Below are 21909 nucleotides of genomic sequence, written 5' to 3'. Positions count from 1 at the left end.
TGTATATTCATTAGTATAAAGTTTATTTCAAATCGCACTTTTTATTTGTTGTCAAAATTTGACGTGCAACAGCACAAGAAATCTTTAAGATTGATATGCTTACTAGGTTATATTGACCTGTTAACAACAAATGATTTTCTATAGGTATACAGTGTTGTGTAGGGTAACTTTCATGGACACGGAACTGTCTGCTGTTCCACAACCGATGCCCGTGACAAACATACAATCAGATGTAAAAAATGCTAAGGGAATTCTCCAATGTTAAAATGGGATAATTATCTAAATTCTGATATGACGCACAATGTATGCTGATTTACATGAAATGTTGTTTGAAATATAAAAGCCTCGGCTAACGCCTTGGCTTTTATCTTTCAAACAACATTTCTCGACCTCGGAGGTTATTCTGCAGCATTCACGAAAACGCAGACTTTATTTCTTAAGTAAAATATGTAAACTAGAATTATTTTACAGGAAATCTAAATAAATTAATTGCCTACTTAATTTCACTATCCACAACATTGTTGCTGTTAAAATCCATGTTGTTTATATTAACCCTATTGAGAAACGTCATTCAAGGTTTTTCTTACTAAAGACACTTTACATTGCTTCATGTATTTTATTTGTATTAAGATGATTGTCCTTGAAACGATCATGTGCAATAGCCTTGAACTTGCTGACCTACATACATACATTTTAACAACTATAGTACAGAGGAGCTTTTATCTAACTGATGAAGGATCGTGATTTACATGAATGTATTTAATTGATTTTTTTTCACAATCCTTTCAAATTGTTCATTTCCTTCCATGCCTTTATTCATTTAACATACCGATATGAATTTTTGTGTAGTTTCTTTTTAATTCAAACTCGAAATATTGTAAAAATGCTATTTTTGAAATATACTAAATTGAATACAAATCTAAATGACGTTTCTTTTTTCATTGTTCTTAAAATATTTTTTTAATATTCTTTAAAAAAAATATATAATTGATGCCAAAAAGCTAGGATGTCCAAATGATAACAAGATTGTTTGGGCATCCTCTGTCAGCTCCTACATGTTCCACTTAAATCATCCGAGTAAAAAGCATCTTTAAAATGGATCTATCTACTTCGCATATTTGTTGACATCAAGATTTACCACCTTTTCCAGGAAGATGACATTTCGATCAAAGAGAGGCTAATTTTCGTGAAATGACAAAAACGTACAGGTTTGAGGCGACACAATTTCATGCATTTACTTTATATGTAAAAAGGAAATATGACTTCTCAAAATCCAGTTATTGTTTGGCGAGGATGTTCATTTTTAAATGAAGTGCTCCATAAGCTTTCACAAAAATATGTACTAGGAAATTACTTCAAGTAGCCAAAACAAAAATTGGAGTATGAAACTTTAACCGAAATTTATGTCTCATTGCCAATTCGTTAAATCTGTATTTTAATTTTAGTTTCCTGCTTGTATTGCTTGTTATTTACTGAAAATAAACTGCATTTGTAGAAAATCTTCACTATTCATCAAACGTTTGCAGAAGATTCATCATTATATAAAACTGTAAGGGGACAAGCCTTTAAAAATCTTCTAATATCTGATGTACTACATGTATAGATGCAAGGGGATTATTTGATTGACACCGAATAAAGTATGTATCTGCTGGAATGGAATGGTTACTCTGACATTTGTCAATGTTTATATATTGAGTCTAAATATTACTCAGAAATCATTGATAATGAACTGTAGCTAGGTATTGCACAGTATTTCCCACATAGACTTTTTCTTTAAGAACAACAAATAGACCAATGCATTGTGCAACGACTGTTCTAAATTACAAAACTTAAAATCATATTCGAAGAATGTTATGGCCTTCCTAATATCCGAATGCTAAAACTGTAAAATCACATATTTTCGTGAGGTCAAACTTCCGTGGTTTGAAAAAAAATCCTGGTTCGTGGGCATTTGAATTCGTGATTGTAAAAATTGTTGAGTTATGTCTGTAACATAGTATATTTTTGGGTGGACATGAATTCATGGATCTCTTCATACCTCAAAAACAACAAAAATAACCCCTTATGAAAATTTGTGATTTAGCTGTATTGATAAAAATTATTCGTAATTGTTAATCAATTAGCAGATGAAAACGAGCTCTGTTACAACGCACTTTGAAAAATTACGCACTTTGAAAAAAAAATTCAAAGTGCCTTAAAATTTTGGACCTTAAACACTTTGAAAAAATTATTTTTTTTAAGTGCGTTATTATCGACCATATTAATGCGCTTTGAAAAAAATATAAACATTGATCAATATTCCTCCAAATAATCGGTATGATAAAAAAAAAATCCTGGTTTGATAACTTATTTATGATAAAGTCACAGTGAGACCGGTACCTGAGATATTGACGTTTTAAATATGCCAGGATTTGATAAAATAAAAGGGGAAAATAAAGGGTCTTGAAAAAAAGTGACCATTATTTAAGTTCATTAATTCAATTCTCTTATTTTTTTCAATTCTAGTCTTTGATAAGTAGATGTAAAGGTGTATAGGGGACACTAATAGAGGAGAGCTTTAAGCAACTTAGCATTTATCATAATAAAAAGGGGCCAATTTGATTGTTCAAATGAAAATTCTTTCTCTCTCATTCGTTGCACTGTACTTAAAAATTTCTAGTTTCCATCTGTTTTAGTTAACTTATTTATTATTGAAAGTTTTCAACGTCATACTAGTTAGGTAAATACATAATTATATGAATGCTTTGAGTAAAGCATAGACATCGAGACTGGGCGTAAGGCCAGGAGGGGGGATGGGGGCTTAGCCCCACACGTATCTTGGAAAGATATATACATCGTATAAGCATTGAAAATGCAGCGTACCCTTTTCAGGTTTATTGCTCCCCTCCCCGTTTGTTACCTTTGTAATGAAAAGATAAAGATTTGGACAGAGGGAAATTATACCCGTCTTCTCCTCTTTTCGAAGGGAGTATATCAATTAATTTTTGAGGTTAGGGTTAGGCTTAGTTTTTTGAAAGACAAATAACAAATAAAATCTTTCCATGACTAAAAAATGATTTTTTTTTCGAAGTGCGTTAAGTGTCTCCATGGAAAAATACATTGATGTAGATTCTTAACGCACTTTGAAATTTGTTTTTTTTTCAAAGTGCGTTGAGGTGGTCCCAAAAATTAACACACTTTGAAAAATTATTACAAAGTGCGTTGATTTTGTCCCAATTTTAACGCACTTTGAATTTTTTTTTTCAAAGCACGTAATTTGTTCAAAGGGCGTTTCCACAGAGCTCAAATATCATATCAACTCATATTTAAATGTGTGTACAAACACAAAAATAACAGCTGACCTTGAACTCACATTCGGTGAATATAATATTGGACCATCCCCATTCATTATATAAGAAACCTTTACACATTACTTTCAAAACAAGTGAACAAGATACTTAGATTTAAATGGAATGCAATTAAATTTAAGTAAGATTCATTTACAAGTTTTTATTCCTAATCCGGATATCGTTGTTTTTCAACCAGATCCGTATGTTGGAAATACGTACTGCCGTTACGCTATTTTGTTTATAGTATTATTACCCGCCCTGCCGCTGTGTAACTACACACAAACAAAGTGTATAAATGTGATTTAATACCGGTATTCTATAAAATTGTTATAATACATTACATGCCGGTATATATACATGTACAAAATATACAATATTAAATCAAAATATTGAGGTTTACATACATGCATAAAAAGGATATTATATGTGTATAAAATAAAAAACAAATTTTATACTCACTCATTCCACTTATCAATATCAAAGAACCCTTGAACAGTACACATTTTCGTTTAAGATAATATATATGTAAATGCAAATACATATGAATCAAAGCAAGTTTTAGGCTTAAGAATATAAACAATCATTACACAGCATTGTATCTTTTAACTAAAATGTTTTTCTGGATAGATTTGAAACATAAAAAATAGAAAACAAATTTGCATATGAAGGACATTTTTAACAATGTTTTGGAGATATTTTACAATAAAGAAATGTGTTTTAAAATGCTTCACCAAAATAAATATTTTGCATAAAATTCCTTTACTCTTTTATGTGTTGATCAAACAGACTTTAACGTTTTTGATATATTTAATGCTCAAATTATGTTTTTGTTTCAAACAAAAGGAGTATATTTGATAAGAGCAGTTTTGACCCCCTTAAAATCAACATTTAAGAATGACATTCAGACATGTTTAATTGGTATTGATTTTGTAGAAGAGATTACATTAGAAATTTTTCCAATATATTTTTCACATTTACAAGGGCTGTTCAATAAAAAATATCCTGAACTATATAGTAAACTAGAGTGAAAATAAAAGCTTCATTATAGCTGCCGTAAAACTTGTTAAAAATCCCAAAGAAATATTCACTAAAATATATGACATTTACAGCAACCAACGCCTGTTTTATAGACAAAAGAGCAGGTTAATTTCAATGATAAAAAATATTTAATGGGCATCAAACATGGGTACCCTGCTTGCCAACAAAAAATTATAAGAACTTATGTAGTGGTTGCCAAATTTCAACAAATAATATTTGATGATGTATGATTCACTTTTAAACACATATTAGCAAATTTGATAGACATCATATCGGGTGTAATTTACACTGTTTTTAAGAAACGTTTGACGGTTAAAATGCTTGATACTCAAAGGTCACCCTATATTAATGAGTAAAAACGACAGCGTATACGAAAATTCTTAAAAATTATTTTAAAATATCAGTAAGTTTATTTATCCATGTTTGTTTCATTTTCAAACAGATATTGGAATATAAATCTATTGTTTAAAATCCTCAAAACAAAATTTACCAAGAGATCAACTTGATAAAAACGGCGAATGTCTGACAAGAGCACAGGTATTCAAGTGCACAAAGACAGATTTATATGTAATCTTCTTAAAAATTAGTGGTATTATTGTTTAAATTCGTATTCGGAAAGACAGTTTAATTTCTGGAGGAGTCTAAAAAAGCATTTTTTTTGGGAAAAAAAATCAAAAGGTTTTTATTAAAGGAAGGACCCAGAATCAGGAATCCACTACATTGAATTTCATCAAGACCACGTCCAAACCTGCATGCCCTGAAGAGTAAAGGGTTTTCAGGATAAAGAGAAAGTTAATGTTTTTTCACATTAACAATATTCACCAGATCTTTGAACTTTTGACTTGTTTCTATTTTCAAACTTGAAAAAAAACCTTTCAAAGGGAAGAAACAAGTCCGGGAAATAACAAGATCTGCCATTTTCCAGTATACTAAGGGTCATACCCAAAAATGAGTTCTAAAAAACAATCAGAAATTGGATAAAAAATATTACGGACATGTATTTACTTAAAAGAGATTAACAAGTAAAATCATGAAGACTTAATCATTAAAAAGCGTCTTTTGCTTCTTTCTGAGCACCGAGGACATTATTTATTGAAGAGCCCTCGTACATGCACTTACTAGCTGTAAGCATTATTATAAATTACGCTTTTTTTGCTATCTAGCAAAAAAGCCAAAAATATGCTTTTTCCTTTATGTTTTTTTTTTTCTTATGGGAAACATAGAGCGCAGTGTAGAACAAACATAATTTTTTCTGTCACTTATTAGTATTGGATAGATACACATTGGTAAAAATATAAAACATGTTCTAGGCTGCGCTCTATATATTCTGGAAGAAAAACTGCTTGAAAATGAGCAGTTTTATACAAAATACTAGTATGCTAAAATGGCAGGAAAGGGTGATTTTTATGATGTCATATTTCTGAAATAACAGCATTTTAATTAAAATGAAAATGACCATTAAAGGTTGCATATATAGCTGTTATTAAGGTATTCAATCCCATATTGGATCAAATTCAATGAAATTAAATAATTACATAACAGATAAGTAGACATTGGATACTCAGTTTATTTAGACATACTTCCCATTTATTACTATTAGTTTGAATAGTGGGATGTGTCCTAGTTTACAACCTTGAATTTTGATAAGCTATATCCCCTTTTTTAATTAAAAAAAAATCAATTTAAAAAAATTGTAACTGGTAAAAAATTGTTTTCAATTGTCATTCTATTTTCAATGTTTCGATGCATCTTTACGCCGTAGGATTTATTGATATTCAAAGTATTTAAATTTTTATTTTGAAAAAATGCTTTTCCCCATAGGCTTCAATGCAATCTTTGTTAATTAACTACTGCTTAATAAATGAAATTTTCAAAACTTTCTTGCGGTCAATCCTTTTCATTTTTAAAATACTTTATTTTAATATAAGAGTATTATGTACTTGACTGACATTTAAGGGCAGTGAATTTCGTCTCATTAGGGATGGGAATCCTTAAAGCTATAGATAAAGTAAAATTACGATATTCATTTTGTGGGGCCAATTGAGACACTTACCTTATATCCCTCTTTAATTCAAAGTTATGATATATTTTAAAAATGTCCAAATAAAAATTTAGAGTTATTTGAAGGTAGGGGAATAATATGCATAAAGTATGACCTTGCAAAATCAGAGATTATAACTTACATTACATCACAATACACTTAAAAGCAACTTTCTGTAATGTATTAACTTTTTACATATGCACAAAGAGATGGTGTGCACCTAAAAAGTCATATAATTATTTTAAAACTCGTTCATATGAAAGTTTCCAATGTCTCACCAGGTTTCACCTGGTGAAAATCCGTCACTGCAAGCTTCGAGTGTTATGCCAAAGTATCCTAAATATAGTTTGCTTGTGTATCTCTTCTCACTTCTTTTCACTTGAAAAATAGTGTTTTATGTACAGAAGCACAAACCTATCTTAAATAACTAAAAAAGTATTTTAGCTCTGTAAAATAGGTTCTAATTCTCCTTTGAAGACAAAGTCTAATTTCTCTCTAACAAACACATACGTATTTTATTGGTATCAATGATGTGTTCGTTAGACTCGAGAAAATGTCTTGGGCACGACATCTCCATGGAATTTCTAACCTCCTGGATTATTTCAGATTCTTTCAAAAAGAATGTTTCATCTTCATCTGCGATTTTAATATCCTTGCATGAAAAACCCATATCGTATATAATTCCCTTGTGAAAGGTTTCTGTAATTTCCTTCATCATATCCTCCACTATTTTCCTAATTTTCTTGACGCATCCGTCTTTTACTGTTTCGTCACGCGTAAAAACTTGCAGTTGGATTGATGTTTTGCTGACGGCGATGGCAAAATAATGTCCAGCATCTTCTGCTTTGTAAAATGCAGCATTTTTAAAAAATGACTGTTCATCGAAAACTTCCCATTTCTTTAAACAATTAACCACCAATCGAAAGAAGAAAAAATGAGGTAAATAAGATTTGAAGAAGTACACCATCATTGCTGATTTTTGTTTTCGGTTAATAGCATCTTTTTTGTCATTAGGAAGATCGGTTCGGTTCATACTCGGGATGTAATACACCTCTTCCCCATTGGTAATGCTTACTTGTGCTTCAATTCTTGTCACCAAGCCAAGTTTGTCCATGTATAGTAGAATGTCATCTTTATGTTTTAAATAAGATTGCCATAAGAAATCCTGATGTTTTTCATTTTTGCCATTGGCAGACAGGTCTTTGATACTTTCCCATACTTGTTCAATGTACTGTCCAGTTATTCTCCCAGTATTAACAAGTTCGTTTATGTTGTCTTTCCGAGCAAAATGTCTTTCGTCAGTTATGATGTACTTGAATGCATCAACAAACCACTGAACATCAATGATAATGGTATCCTTGAGTTTATCAGCAGAAAAGTATATGATTTTTCCTATTTCGTGCAAGAAACGGAGAACATCGTTAAGGTTATCTGCGTCAATAGAATAGGCTTTCGCCGTGTCTTTCAATTCTGACCACTTCAAGACTTTTTCTCCGTTTGCTTTCTTTTGGTTAAGACTTTTCTCAAGTTCAAACCATTTCAGGGGAACTTCTTCACCCCAATGTGGTAGCTTTTGTACAGTTTCTGCGATACATGTCTTAACCCGATCAATTGAAATTTGCTGTTTTGGACTCAATCTTTTTGGCGGACATTCTACTTCGAAATATCGGTATGGTGATATAAGTCTTTTCAAAGTTTGTTCTTTAGATAAACTCGCTTCTAATTGGCCATAAAATGCACCCGATAATTGCAAAATTCCGCCCTGCGAAGATACAAGGAAATAATTAAATTAACCGTTTACCAAAAACAAACGGATAATAAATCTAAATTGCTCATTCACGAGATGTGATCAAATGTGATACATTGTGTTATTAAAATATTTCTTCATTGATATGGCCTCTGTTCAATCTGTGTTCATGCATAATGAGTCAAAAAATAAAATCAAAGGTTTGGGTTTATGAAATAAACGTTAAATGTTACTTCAAAAGTAATAATTTTGTGTTAAAATTGGCTCATTTTACCCTGGACATTCATAATATTATTATTAACATTTGTCCCAATATGACGATAGAATAAATAAAAAAATAACAGATATTACAGAATCAGTGTGATACATTCCAGTACAAACAAGAGGCCCATGGGCCACATCGCTCACCTGAGCACTAAAGGTAGAAAAAAGTAGAAAATGGCTTTTTATTGTAAAGTTTAAATCCAAAAGTAGTCCCATGACCAATCATGGATTTGCAATATTTTAGAAAATGATTTTTAAAGAATTTTCCTATATATATTTTTAAAAACTGTTGTCGGCCATTTTGGCCCCGCCCTACCCCCGGGGGGTCATGATTTAAACAAACTTGAATATCCACTACCTGAGCATGCTTCCATATAAATATGATGAATTATGGATTTGTCATTTGATAAGATTTGTCATTTGACAAGAAAATTTTTAAAGAATTTTGCTATATATTTCTATGTAAAACTTTGGTCGGCCATTTTTGCCTCACCCTACCTTTCGGGGGTCATGGTATGAACAAACTTGAATCTACACTACCTGAGGATGTTTCCCCATAAGTTTAATCTTTCCTCGCATAGTGGTTCTTGAGAAGAAGATTTTTGAAATATGCCACCAAAGAGCTGAAGCCACGAACCATCAAAATTTAGACAAATTTAAGTTTGAAATCACAAAGCCTATCATATGTTATTTTGTAGAGCACAATGTCATGGTACGCTACATATAATTTTTTGGCACACAGGTCACCGTCTTTACCACATGCGCAGAGACAAATATACCTATGGAGTTAAAAACTGCCTAAAAACGTCGATTTTACGGCAGTTTTTTTTCGAAATTTGAATGTGGCCACACTCAAGTACCCTTCCTAAACTTTGCATGCATGAAAATATTACATATATGCACCTTCATGCAAAATATCTTAGAGGTACTCGCGTGTGGCCAATATGAATTTTACTTTTTATGAATGTTGACCTTTTAGAAATTGAAGCAAAATCCTCCATTTCAATAGTAATTATAAGTTCATCATATGCGTAAATACCCTAAATTAGTTATTAGAATATCAGATTTATTCTTGATAATTATATAATCCCCAATTTTTCAATAATTTTGTTATAGAATATCTTAAATTTTCATTTGATATGTGTTCTGTCATATAAAATTTAAAATTACGCTCTATTCTTTCATGCTTACGTACATGAGACAATGATAACGTCATAACTGACCGTGAGGTCTACTGCATCTGAGCAAAAATAATTTGAAGCCTTTTGTCAAAATAATTTTATAATTAGAAAAAAGTGTTGAGAATTGATTTGTGTCAAGTTTCCAATCTGTTGCCATCACTAGATGTTGAACGTGATACCATGTTGCGTGGACCCTGCAGTCCACGCAGTAAATATATAAGCGAAGTTAAACAGGATGCCATGGGCATACGACAGGCTACGCATGCGCGAGAATGCTGGAGAGTTCGCAATCGCATTGTCTCGGGTCTTTCCGTCAGAGGTCGAAAAAACAACTTAGGCAATCGGAAAGGCCCGAGAATGTGCGATTGGGAGAGTTCGCCTCTTGCTAAGACAGATCACCCGGGAGTTCACCCTATTCGAGAATATACCTTGTTCATTGGCAAATTTCGCTTTTAAACCTGCATATTGTATTTATTTATTTATTCGCGCTCTTAGACATATACTTTTATATACAAACTTAAAAATTAATTCTATGGCAGATGCATTTTAAAAGTAGGAAGAACTTGAATTTATCGGCATTTGTTTTGTGCATCATGGCACTCAAAAATAATTCGATACACAGCAATCCAAGTAAAGCGTGATACAGGCCTGTAGTCAGAGTTTTCCATATGGAGAAAAGTGGGGGCGGAAAAAATTTGTGTACTTTTGCTACACGTCTACTATCAGATATATTTTTTCAAATTATAGATTTCTTCCGTATAAATCCAGAACAGATGTCAAGTCCCAGCCATTATGGGGTACTGTATCATTCAACAGTGCCGGATCCAAGAATTTCGTAACGGGGGGGGGGGGGGGGCGCAGTGGAAGTCCGAAGGTCAGGTGGCTGTACCGTAGCTCCCCATGGGTCTAAGCCAAGGTCTTTTTTTTAATTATTTTTTTTTTATTTTTCATTATTTTTTTTTTTACAAATATGAGATGTTTTTGCCTTGATGTTAGGAAAATGGACGTATATTTTAAAAAAATTTCAAACGGGGAAGGGGGAGGGGCGGACGCCCGGTGCGCCGGACCTGAAACCTCCTTTGATCAATAAAGCCCAAATTTTAAAAATGACAAAACTATATAGACCAATCGGAGATAACATTTAAAATTTTTGCTATGAAAGTACTGTCAGTCAGAGTAGGCAGATCATAGTAGAAACTGTCATCAAACTTACATGAATGTTCACTAAACCTAGAAATTGTCTTGAATTGACTGAATTTCGGTTAGAAACACATGCATATGGTCCACGTATTGTAGTCTTTTTTTAAAGGACAGCAATTTCTTTCAAATCTTTTTCATATAGCATAAAAAATTGCCTAATCCGAAGTTGAAATCTAAAATTCATGCAACTCTATGTGTATTCTAGGATACATAAAAAGTAGATAGTTTTATTTGTTTACACACTGTTTCAATTGAAGAAATACATGGCATTTATGAATATTGTGCATTTAAGATTACAGTAAATGTTAGTTAGCTAACTTTATTTAAAAACTCTAAGCTCTGAAACGCTTGCTCTCTGTCTTTCTCTCTCGCCATCTCTTTCTCCGTAGCTTTTCCCTTCTTTATTGACCTTTTACGATGTCTCAGAGCTTTTTCTTTGGACTTCCTAATTTACAGGATCAGCTTACATATTTGACGATGTCCTTTATGAAGTGTTAGAACCATTTCATGAACTAAAAGTATTATATAATTTTGAAAAGAGCTTATTTATAGAGGCAATTATTACTTTATTTTAAGTTTGTGCAGAAGGGGAGACCACAGGGAGGGCATACCTTTATAAAAAAAATATTACGAAGCAGATTTTTTCCCGAACGAAAAAAAAAAAAGAAAAATCTATTGGTAATCTAATAACTCTGAAATTGAATAACTTGGAATGATCTATCCGCACACGTACACACTATAAACGAAGTACGTCTCGAGCTCATAACTACTATAGAAACTGGTCAAATGTGTCCAAAATTCCGTAACATCTGAATGCATCTTGAGGTAAATACCGAGGTTACCCAACTAAAATAAAAGGTGTCAAATGTGTCCGAAATTCTGTAACCTAATGCATTTCCAGGGAAATACTGAGGTTATCTGATTAAAAAAAAGGTGTCAGACTCACGATTTGCACACATTAAATGAATCAGAATAAATATGGATTTTGAACTCTAATTTACTTTTAGTAGTAATTGGTTTGCCTACCGGCTTTCTCAATAACATATAGGGTGATCAGACATAACATGGATCGGACATATTACTGAATTAGGATCCCCCTCTCTCTCCACTATGACTGGTTATTAGGTTGGTTTAGCTTCAAAGAAAAAAAACAGTGGCAATGTAGTGATTTTCACGGATAAAGGACCAGGAAGAGAAAAAATAAACGGTCGGCGATAAAAAAAAATCTACTGAAAAAGTAGAGGAAGTTGACGAAATATAATTCGTCCCATTTCCAGGTACATGTAGTACTATTCTAACCATGCTGAGTGTGCATGGCGATTTTAAATATTTTCATTTACACACGAGTGTAATATTTAAGACAAGCAACAAGTTTTTTTCTGATTAAAATACTTACAATAAACATACGCGCAGATTTTTTTTAATGCCGTACACAATAATATAATTTAAGATTAAGGTCTTCAATCCCTAATAGAAAGAAATTCAATGAAATTGAAAACATAACAAATATGTAGGCATTGAAAACTCAGTTTATTAAGACATACTTCCCATTTATTACTATAAGTATGTTTATTGGGATGTGTCCTAATTAATGACCTTGAATTTTGGCAAGAGTTATCTCCCCTTTTTAATTAATTTAAAAAAAATCAATAAAAAACATTATCTGGTAAAAAAAAAAAATGTTTTCAATTATCATTCTATTTTTAATATTTCAATGCATCTTTTCACCACAGGATTTATTGATATTCAAATTATTTGAATTTTTATTTTGAAAAAAAAAACGCTTTTCCCCATAGACTTCAATGCAATCTATGTTAATTAACTACTGCTTAATTAATAAACTTTAAAAAACAAAATTCTCGTGGGCAATCCTTTTCCACTATAAAATGGTTTAATATAATATCAGAGTATTGTGTAGTTGACGGACATTTAAGGGTAGAGAATTTGGTTCCATTAGGGATTGAAATCCTTAACGGATTAAAACGCATGTCTTACGTCAACCCCTCCCCCTCCCTTCAGATAAAATAAAAGTGATAGCGATGTAGAACATGAGAATTAAAAAATGATAATTTAATAAATGCACTGTATGATTTTACATGTACTTAAAGGAGAAAATACCTGAAAGAAATAAATCTAAATCCAAATATGTGTTATATCAATATTATCTAGCGGACTATAATATACCTGGTAATATCACTAGAAAAAAATCGAATTTAGGGCTACAATCTTTGAAATCAAATTCATGTTACTTACACCCCCACCCCTTTTTTTAACTTCACGAATTCTTCAAAACTTATATTTCATCGTCAAAATGCACTAATAAATTGGGGTTCGTCACATGCACAAAAACGCACGTACTGCACTTTCATGACTTTTATAATTCTATTTTTTTTAAATATATGCAATTGTTTAGAAAAAGATTCAACAAATTACTGCGCGGGCTTCACTTTATATTTATCCAGTCACAAAATTTGAAAACTTTTCAGAATTTATTACATTTACATCAGATGATAATTATGTCATATAATGTAGTGACATATGTCTAAAGTATTAAATACTTTTAAAACTACATGTACAGAAAAAGAACTATTGTAACGCTCGGGTGTACAAAAATAAGCAGTACTGTAGAATGTTCTATAGCAAAGGGCTTTTTACGATGTTATGATGTTACGTTACAAATTATGACGTTCTTCATCTAAATTCATTCAAAATAATACAATACTGTCAAATCTCTTCATGAAAAAGTATTGTAGATATCTAAAAAAGGAAAACAGTTTTGAAAAGCTACAAGTCTACACTATCTTTATTGAAATTCTCATTGATTTTTTAGTTAAGGCGTATTTCCATGGTTCGTGGCTTTAGCTCTTTTCATTAATTCCCAATTATCTCCTCTTGAATGAGGGCGTGGCCCTTCATTTGAACAAACTTGAATTCCCTTTACCCAAGGATACTTTGTGGCAAGTTTGATTGAAATTGGCCTAGCGGTTCTTGAGAAGAAGATTTTTAAAGAATTTTCCTATATATTTCTATGTAAAACTTTGGTCGGCCATTTTGGCCCCGCCCTACCCCTGGGGGTCATGATTTGAACAAATTTGAATCTACACTCTCTGAGCATGTTTCCATATAAATACATGTATGATAAATTATGGTTTTGTCATTCTTGAGAAGAAGATTTTTAAAGAATTTTCCTATATATTTCTATGTAAAACTTAGGTCGGCCATTTTGGCCCCGCCCTGCCCACTGGGGTTCATGATTTGAACAAACTTGAATCTACACTACCTGAGCATGCTTACATATAAATATGGTGAAATATGGCTTTGTCATTCTTGAGAGGAAGATTTTTAAAGAATTTTCCTATATATTTCTATGTAAAACTTTGGTCGGCCATCTTGGCCTCACCCTACCTTTCGGGGGTCATGGTTTGAACAAACTTGAATGTACACTACCTGAGGATGTTTCCCCATAAGTTTAATCTTTCCTGGCATAGTGGTTCTTGAGAAGATTTTTAAAATATGCCACCAAATTTTCATTAATTCCCAATTATCTCCCCTTGAATGAGGGCGTGACCCTTCATTTGAACAAACTTGAATCCCTTATACCCAAGGATACTTTGTGGCAAGTTTGGTTGAAATTAGCTTAGCGGTTCTTGAGAACTAGTCGAAAATGTGAAATGTTTACAGACAGACAGACGGACAGACAGACGGACGCCGGACAAAATGCGATCAGAAAAGCTCACGTGAGCTTTCAGCTCAGGTGAGCTAAAAATCTGTTTGCAACCAGCATGCAAAAATCTTAATTCAACTGTATTGTATTAATTTCAAATTTAATTTACTACTTTTTTTTTCGTTGAATATAATTACACGTCTAATGTAGTTATTTTCGTATTGTACAATGCAAAATCAATAGTAACCTCAATCTCAACTGCGATGTTTTTCATTGAAAATAGACTAATGTCCATTGTATAGCCTAAAGTTTATGATTATCCTAATCTTACTTTGTAGAAAATATGAAAACTTTATGCATATATAAACTATGGCCGTTGATAATTGAGTGCATACTTCTTACCAGCTTGTCTTTATGGGAGCCAACAAGAATAACCGGGTAATGATTGACATTCCCTGTGGAGTCTTTGATGGCTGTTCTGTCTTTCAGATCCCTTTGTGTTATTCCATCACTGCAGTATGTATTAATTGTTTGCAGCCAAAAATGGAAGTAGTCTTTTAAAAAATAATAGAGATTAATAAATACCAAAAAATCAATCAATTTCTTATGAACGAATAGCTTAATTCAAAATTTTACATATAGCAATTTTTTTTATTATTGCGTCAATATGACGGACGTTTTTGATAGGAATTGCTACATGTAGTCAATTAATCATACACTGAATTGGAGATCTTCTTCTACTGGAGATCAATTAAAATATTCTAAAAAATGAACACAACAACGCAGCTTCTTAATTTCGTCACTACAAATGTATATTGATATTCACCTCCGTAAGTCCAGGAGTGAAATAAGGAACCTGCTGGGTTGTGACGATCTGTGTCATAGAGTCGACATATTTCATTCAGATTCTTGGACATGTCGACCACCACGATGTAGAACGCCCTCCTTGAAAGGTAAACCTGGTGACATGCGTAGTACGCCACTTGTCCGGCAAAGTCCGTCATACTTATCAATTTGTTGTCAAGATATTGGTTTTCACTATTTGCTTCCTTGGGACAAAAATCTGATAGAGGACGTAAAAGAGTAAAAACAGTTTAGAATAACAAGGAAACTCATAAACTAAGTACACTGTTCATACATGAAATGTCTCTTTGAAAGTTTTGGAAAACTTCATGACAAAGTCACGACTCTCTGGTTGCATAATTTGTTTTTTTTAAGCTTTCAAAGTTTATTAATCAGAATAGTATTAAGTGACGTTGATCGGGTTTTAATCGTTAGTAGAACGTAGTAACGAAGTAAATATCTGTTTTATTCGCTGATTTCTGTCATCTACGCTTGCTTTCAAAACTACTGGATTAACGTGTAAAACGTATAAAAAGATATATACGTATACTTTACAATCAGTAATTTTTGTAAGAACGACGAATTTACTGGCTTTACCGATTCAGTGGGAATTTTGAGCCCTGTTAATCGCATGCATATTGCATTCGAAACTGTAAAGTTACATGCTCCCCGAAGGTAAGTTTAGGGCTGTACAGTTGGTAAGCAGTACAATATTGAAAGTCAAGATTAAAGGATATCAACAAATTAAAGTAGAATAGTCATGCATACGGAGGTAGGTATGCGATATCAAAAAGAGGAAAGCAAACGCAGACCTACAGCTGTACATTAGATTCAATAAAGTTATCTCCTCTTTGCAGACACCTCTAGTAATATAATGCTTAACACGCTAAACATATTTTCAATGAAGTCACCATATATTTACCAATATTGAACATTCAAATATCAAAAACATCAACGAAAAAAGAAATTGCCATCCCTATGCGTCCACTAGTGCACAGTAAAATCCGTTTAGAACTAAGACAGACTTGCAAATTCAAAGAATTGTGGTCCCCTGTTTTCGGTGTCTTTGTGGATGAGATGTTATTTTTTATGACATATTGTGTCTAATATGAACACCCTATCATATGTCATTTATTAAGAATTGTCATTGAAAATGTTTTTTTTTTTTTAAATAAAGTCAATCGTGAAGGTCAATGTCAAGGGGTAAGAAAGAATAGCATGCTCGGAATTATCATGTCACAGGTAATGCACATGTCAAATAAGAAATCCCTATCTCTTCTAAATATAAGGAACAAGATGTGTTTGTGAAACACTGATGACCCCGTATGGCAACATAACGAAGATTAACTTATCTAAAATGCAAATTAAATATATTATTACCCAAAGTAGGGTTCTTCTCACAAGACATACGGTGGTTAAATACAAATTCTCAAGCACCACCTGTTCAAAAGTTATAGTCGAGGATGACTTTTTGAAAGATACGTAAAACTCCAAGGTGAAAGGGTCTGTATTGTTGGTTTCTTAAGAAAAGTTTTGTCACAAGTACATGTAATACATATGTGAAATATTAAAACCTGAACCCTATCCGTTCAAAAGTTATGACCAAGATTAAAGTATTTTAAAATTAAGTCAACTCAAGATCAGAGGGTCAAATTTTTGGTATGAAAAGTCTTCACACAAGAGTTACATATGTGAAGTACGTAAGCCCTAGCCCTTACCGTTAAAAAATTATGGTCAAGGTTAAAGCTTTTACATAAGTACGGAAATCTTCAAGGTAAAGGTCAAAGGTCAAAGTTGTTGGTATCCAATGAAAGGTCTTGCCACAAAGAATCCAAATCTGAAATATGAAAATCCTAGTATGTACCGTCGAAAAGTTGTGACCAAGGTTATTTTTTTTAAAAATAGTTAAACCTCCAAGGTCAAGATAGAAAGGTCAATGTTTTTGGTATCAAATGAAAGGTCTTTTCAAATGAATTACATATGTGAAGTACGAAAGCCACGGCCCTTACCGTTCAAAAGTTAATGTCAAGGTTATAGTTATTTATAAGTACCGAAATTTTCAAGAACATGCTCTACGTATGAACAATTTCTTAAACGAGGTAAATTATTGACAAAGAAGTTGATGAAACAAGAATATCTACAGTCTAATTTAAAGTCATCATTTCGTTAGTTCTATGGTCGATACAATGACCTTGTCAGCAAATACAATTTATTATTGAATCAAATGCTGACAGACGTTTTACATGCCAATTGTTAGTACATTATTTATACACTGAATTGACGACGGATCAAATCAAATGTTTTGGGCAAGTTTAAAGTTTTTTAGTGACGGACTGAGAGATTGACCGCAGTCGAATGAGATTTAATGTTTTCACATTTTTGGCCTTTGGCGAATGCGGGGGGGGGGGAGGGGGCAATCTATAGAAATGAAGAAGTCTTGGATCCCTGACAAAATCCTTCGCAATGCTTTGTAAAATGTCTTAGTTTAAGGAATTCTCGTATAACGAATTAACGGGTAAAGCATACTTATTCTGTGTAATATTTAGGTTATAAATCAATTAAATAATTGAACTGACATTTATTATTCTTAAGTATTAACTTTTAAGATGTTGTTTAAACAAACATTTTGCTATCCATGTTAGTTATATTTGATTTTATTTCTACATATCTCGTAATTATCTTTGGAGGAAATTTGGATTATTTCTAATTTTCTTTATTTATATTGCTCATTGCACGGATATCAAGAATTTCTCATTTAGTAAATTAAGAGATTCTCCAGGGTTTTGCTACATATATAACAGAGTTTTATTGTATCTCAGAAGATATCACTCTTTATAAAGGTACTTTGATACAGATTTGAAGTTAATATTTTCTCTATAATAATACGACTTATATAGTTTAATAGCATTTCCCACTAAAATTAAATGAAAATCTTATTTCATTTAAAAGTTGTTCAAAAGTAAGTTTTTGTTGTTGTTTTTTTTTTTTTTGGCGGGTTTGATTGACACATACTTGCACTTTCAGTCGTAATATTGTAGGGAAAATATTAACTTTAAAATAGTGTAACTTTAATAAGTTTACTTGTATCAACTAAAAATGCACATATCTGTGAAGAACAAAGAGTAACCTTTTAACTTGTTGTCTTCAATAACAAACATATCTTCATGGACCTCAAGACCTACGGTTGATTCAGTTGGTTTATCTTCATTCATGCCTTCTGCATCTTGACGCTGTGTCAGAAGAAACGCGTTTTCTGACCCTGCACTATCCTTTTCAGTTTTCTGTCTTCTTCCAAACTTTCTAAGAAGAGTTCTTTTCTCTGCACTGGCAGTATCGTTATGTTTTCTCGCCCTTTCGTGAAGAGTTCTAAGAAGAGTTGTTTTTCCTGCGCCCGCACATCCAACTATCATTCCTCTGGCGCGAAACATCTTCACGCTTCCGTGCTTTAAATTTTTCACAAACCTTTCTCTAGCATCGATATCCCATTCAAGTACTTCTTCTGGTATCTTTACTAAATAAAAAGAGATAAACATAGCTGAATAAGTATGTGCTGAATGTTTGTTTACAACTTTTAAAAAAATTATAATAAACAAAGCAGAAGTTACTGCATCTTAGAGTTCAAGAAATTAAACTTTAACTGTTCAACGTGCAAGAAAAAAAAACTAAGGATGAGAATACATTATAATGTTTTTATACATGAAATTATTAGATAAATGAAAAAATAAATGGATTTAGATGTAATAATACAAATACAATTTATCTGAACTTCATGTACATTGTATACATATACAAGAGAATGCATACTTTCTTTATATAGATCCGTAAATTGACACAAAATCATTTTGTAAAATCGCTTACTACAATGTTGGTACATGTATACAGCTTTGCGTTTCCAATTCTATAACACATAAAAACTCAGAGGCACAATGGCCTTAACGGTAACATAAGAACAACAATTATAAGGATCTATCCACGGATAAATAAACCTTAGTTGCCCAAAAGAAAAAGAAATAATTTAATCATGACCAACAGAAGAATTAGTCTGCAACTTATCTGTCTTTCATTTATCATAATAACTATGAAACTATGAGCAATAAATTTTTATTATTTAATAGATTTTCCTTATAAATTGATTAGAACAGTGCCCTGAAACAGAACCTTGTCCATGGGGAAATAAATTTCACAAATTTTGAAAAAGACACTCTTGCTGATCATACTTCCGTACAAAGTTAGTTTCTTAAAACCCAGGAGCAGAGACAAAGATTTCAAAGAATTAATTTTTTACCACTTATCTAGTACTGTGGAATCAAAAATTTTCGTGGGGGGCTAATTTTCGTTGTTTTCGTGGTATGACAAGACCCACGAATTCATGTCCACAACGAAATGTAAACTTTCACACACATAAGTACTCATTAATTCTTGATCCACGAAATCAAATCCCCACGAACCAAGAAATTTTCCTTAAACCACGAAAATTTGACCCCACGAAAATATGTGATTTTACAGTATATCATCAAAAAAGCCCCAACCTAGCCACATACGAGGGCTGTTCAATAAATAATGTCCTGAACTATATGACATTCATTACAGATACCATATGACATTCAACTTGACTTTCTCTCATTATTGAATCTTTCGTGAATCTATAACAGTTTATGTGACCACTTTTCATCATATAGTTTCATCATGAGAAGCTAGGTAACAAAGACTTTTCGAGACACTGCATAATAAATGAATGGTAAGGAATCAGTAAACTAGAGGGAAAATAAAAGTTTCATCAAAGCTGCCGTTAAACTTGTTAAATATCCCAAAGACAAATTAACTGAAATATGTGACATTTACAGCAAACAATGCCTGTTTTACAGGAAAAAAAAGCAGGTGAATTTCAATGATGAAAAATTGTATAATGTATTGTATTGTATAAAATGGTTAACCTCCTTGCCAAAAGTTTTTTTTAACAAATTATGTACTGTTTGCCAAATTTCAACAAATAATATTTGATGATGTTTGATTTATTTTAAGACACATAGCAAATTTGATAAACATCACATCAGGGGTAATTTACACTATTTTTAAAGCATTTGGTGGTAAAAAAGCTTGTTACTCAAAGGTCACCCTATATTTTGAAAAATAAATGAAAATGACAGTGTGTACGGAATTCTTAACAATTATTTTAAAATATCAGTAATTGTAGTTATCCACGTTTGTTTTATTTTCAAACAGATATTGGAACATGAATCTATTGATTTAAACCCTAAAAACAAAATATACCATAAAATGTACTTGATAAAAACGGCGAGTGTCTGAAAAGTGCACAGTTATACAAAAGCACAAAGTCAGATTTTTATGTAATTTTCTTAACAATAAGTGGTAATGTTGTTCAAAATCGTATTCGGAGAGACAGTTTAATTTCTGAAGGAGTCTAGAAAGCACTTTTTTGGCCAAAAAAATCAAAAGGTTTATTAGATGAAGGACCCAGAATCAGGAATCCACTACATTGAATTTCTTCAAGACAGCGTCCAAACCCGCATGTTCTGAAGAGTAAAAGGGTTTCGGGATAAACAGAAAGTTAAAGTTTTTACACTTTAACAATATTTGCATGAACTTTGACCCTTTGACTTGTTTCTATTTACAAACTTGGAAAAAATGCCTTTCAGAAGGAAGAAACAAGTTCGGGAAACGATTGGATCTGCCATTTTCCAGTATACTGAGGGTCATACCAAAAAATGAATTCTACAAACGAGTAGAAAATGGATAAAAATGTTACGGACTTGTCTTTTACTAAAAAGAGATTAATCAGTAAAATCGGAAAGAATAAATCAATGAAAAGTGTCTTTTGCTTCTTTCTGACAACCGAGGACATTATTTATTGAACAGCCCTCGTATCATTCTTATTTTTGGGCCATGAAATTCAATATTCTTGAAGGGACACTCTTGCTCATCCAAACTTAGTTTTCAGTCAGTTTATTTAATACCCACGAACAGAGGATATTTTAAAAAAAAAAACGCATTTTAAAAACATATGACCAAGGAAATTAGTGTATAAATGTATATGTGTTAATCCGGCACAATGAACAAAGCATCTCCGGGTAGATAAAATATAACAGGTGTCAGGGAATTTAGAGTCAAAGACGAGAGTAAACATTTATCTATGGACAATATAAATAATTAATATAATCGAGTGATAAATAAGAATTCTATTGTAAATATTATGTAATTGTATGTAATTTGAATTTTATTGTGAATTGTTTAGTTTCGGCTGGCTTTCGCCAAGACATCCACGCTGGTAAGCGCTCTCGTTCGCTTATTAGCGGAGCCTGTCCCCTTTAGTAATAAATCTGTTAAGGTTATCCGATCCTCAGGTTCTGAAAATCAGGCATTGGGTAATTGAAAATGCTCACAAAGATGTCTCTGAATTCTCAAATTAAAATTTATTTACCCACGGTGTTTCTTTAAAATTCCTCTTAAAATTTAATCATATTATATAGGGAAAATTTGTAAATCTCGAATAATTTTTCAGGAAATGCGATTTGAACTACCTACTGCATATTTTTGAATTGATAATTAATCAAGAAATGTATTTTAGGAATAAAAATCATAGG

At 32.1% G+C, this 21909-nt stretch overlaps 1 protein-coding gene across 1 annotated transcript; it reads right to left on the bottom strand.

The window, feature by feature from the left end:
- Nucleotides 1-5856: 5856 nt before the first annotated feature.
- Nucleotides 5857-18777, bottom strand: LOC134249496 (probable serine/threonine-protein kinase pats1). The gene is made up of 4 exons (XM_062731843.1): nt 18435-18777; nt 15291-15527; nt 14867-15018; nt 5857-8170 (listed from the first exon to the last, which is right to left on the bottom strand). Exons 1-4 carry the CDS (start codon nt 18733-18735, stop codon nt 6893-6895), a joined length of 1968 nt encoding a protein of 655 aa, XP_062587827.1. The 5' UTR covers nt 18736-18777; the 3' UTR covers nt 5857-6892.
- Nucleotides 18778-21909: the final 3132 nt, after the last annotated feature.

The sequence above is a fragment of the Saccostrea cucullata genome, unplaced genomic scaffold, assembly GCF_032062105.1.
Source record: "Saccostrea cucullata isolate Sc308-1 unplaced genomic scaffold, CSIRO_AGI_Scuc_v1 ctg3021, whole genome shotgun sequence".
Taxonomy (NCBI): domain Eukaryota; kingdom Metazoa; phylum Mollusca; class Bivalvia; order Ostreida; family Ostreidae; genus Saccostrea; species Saccostrea cuccullata.
Note: the sequence above shows the minus strand (reverse complement) of the source record. Positions and strands in the feature narration are given on the sequence as shown.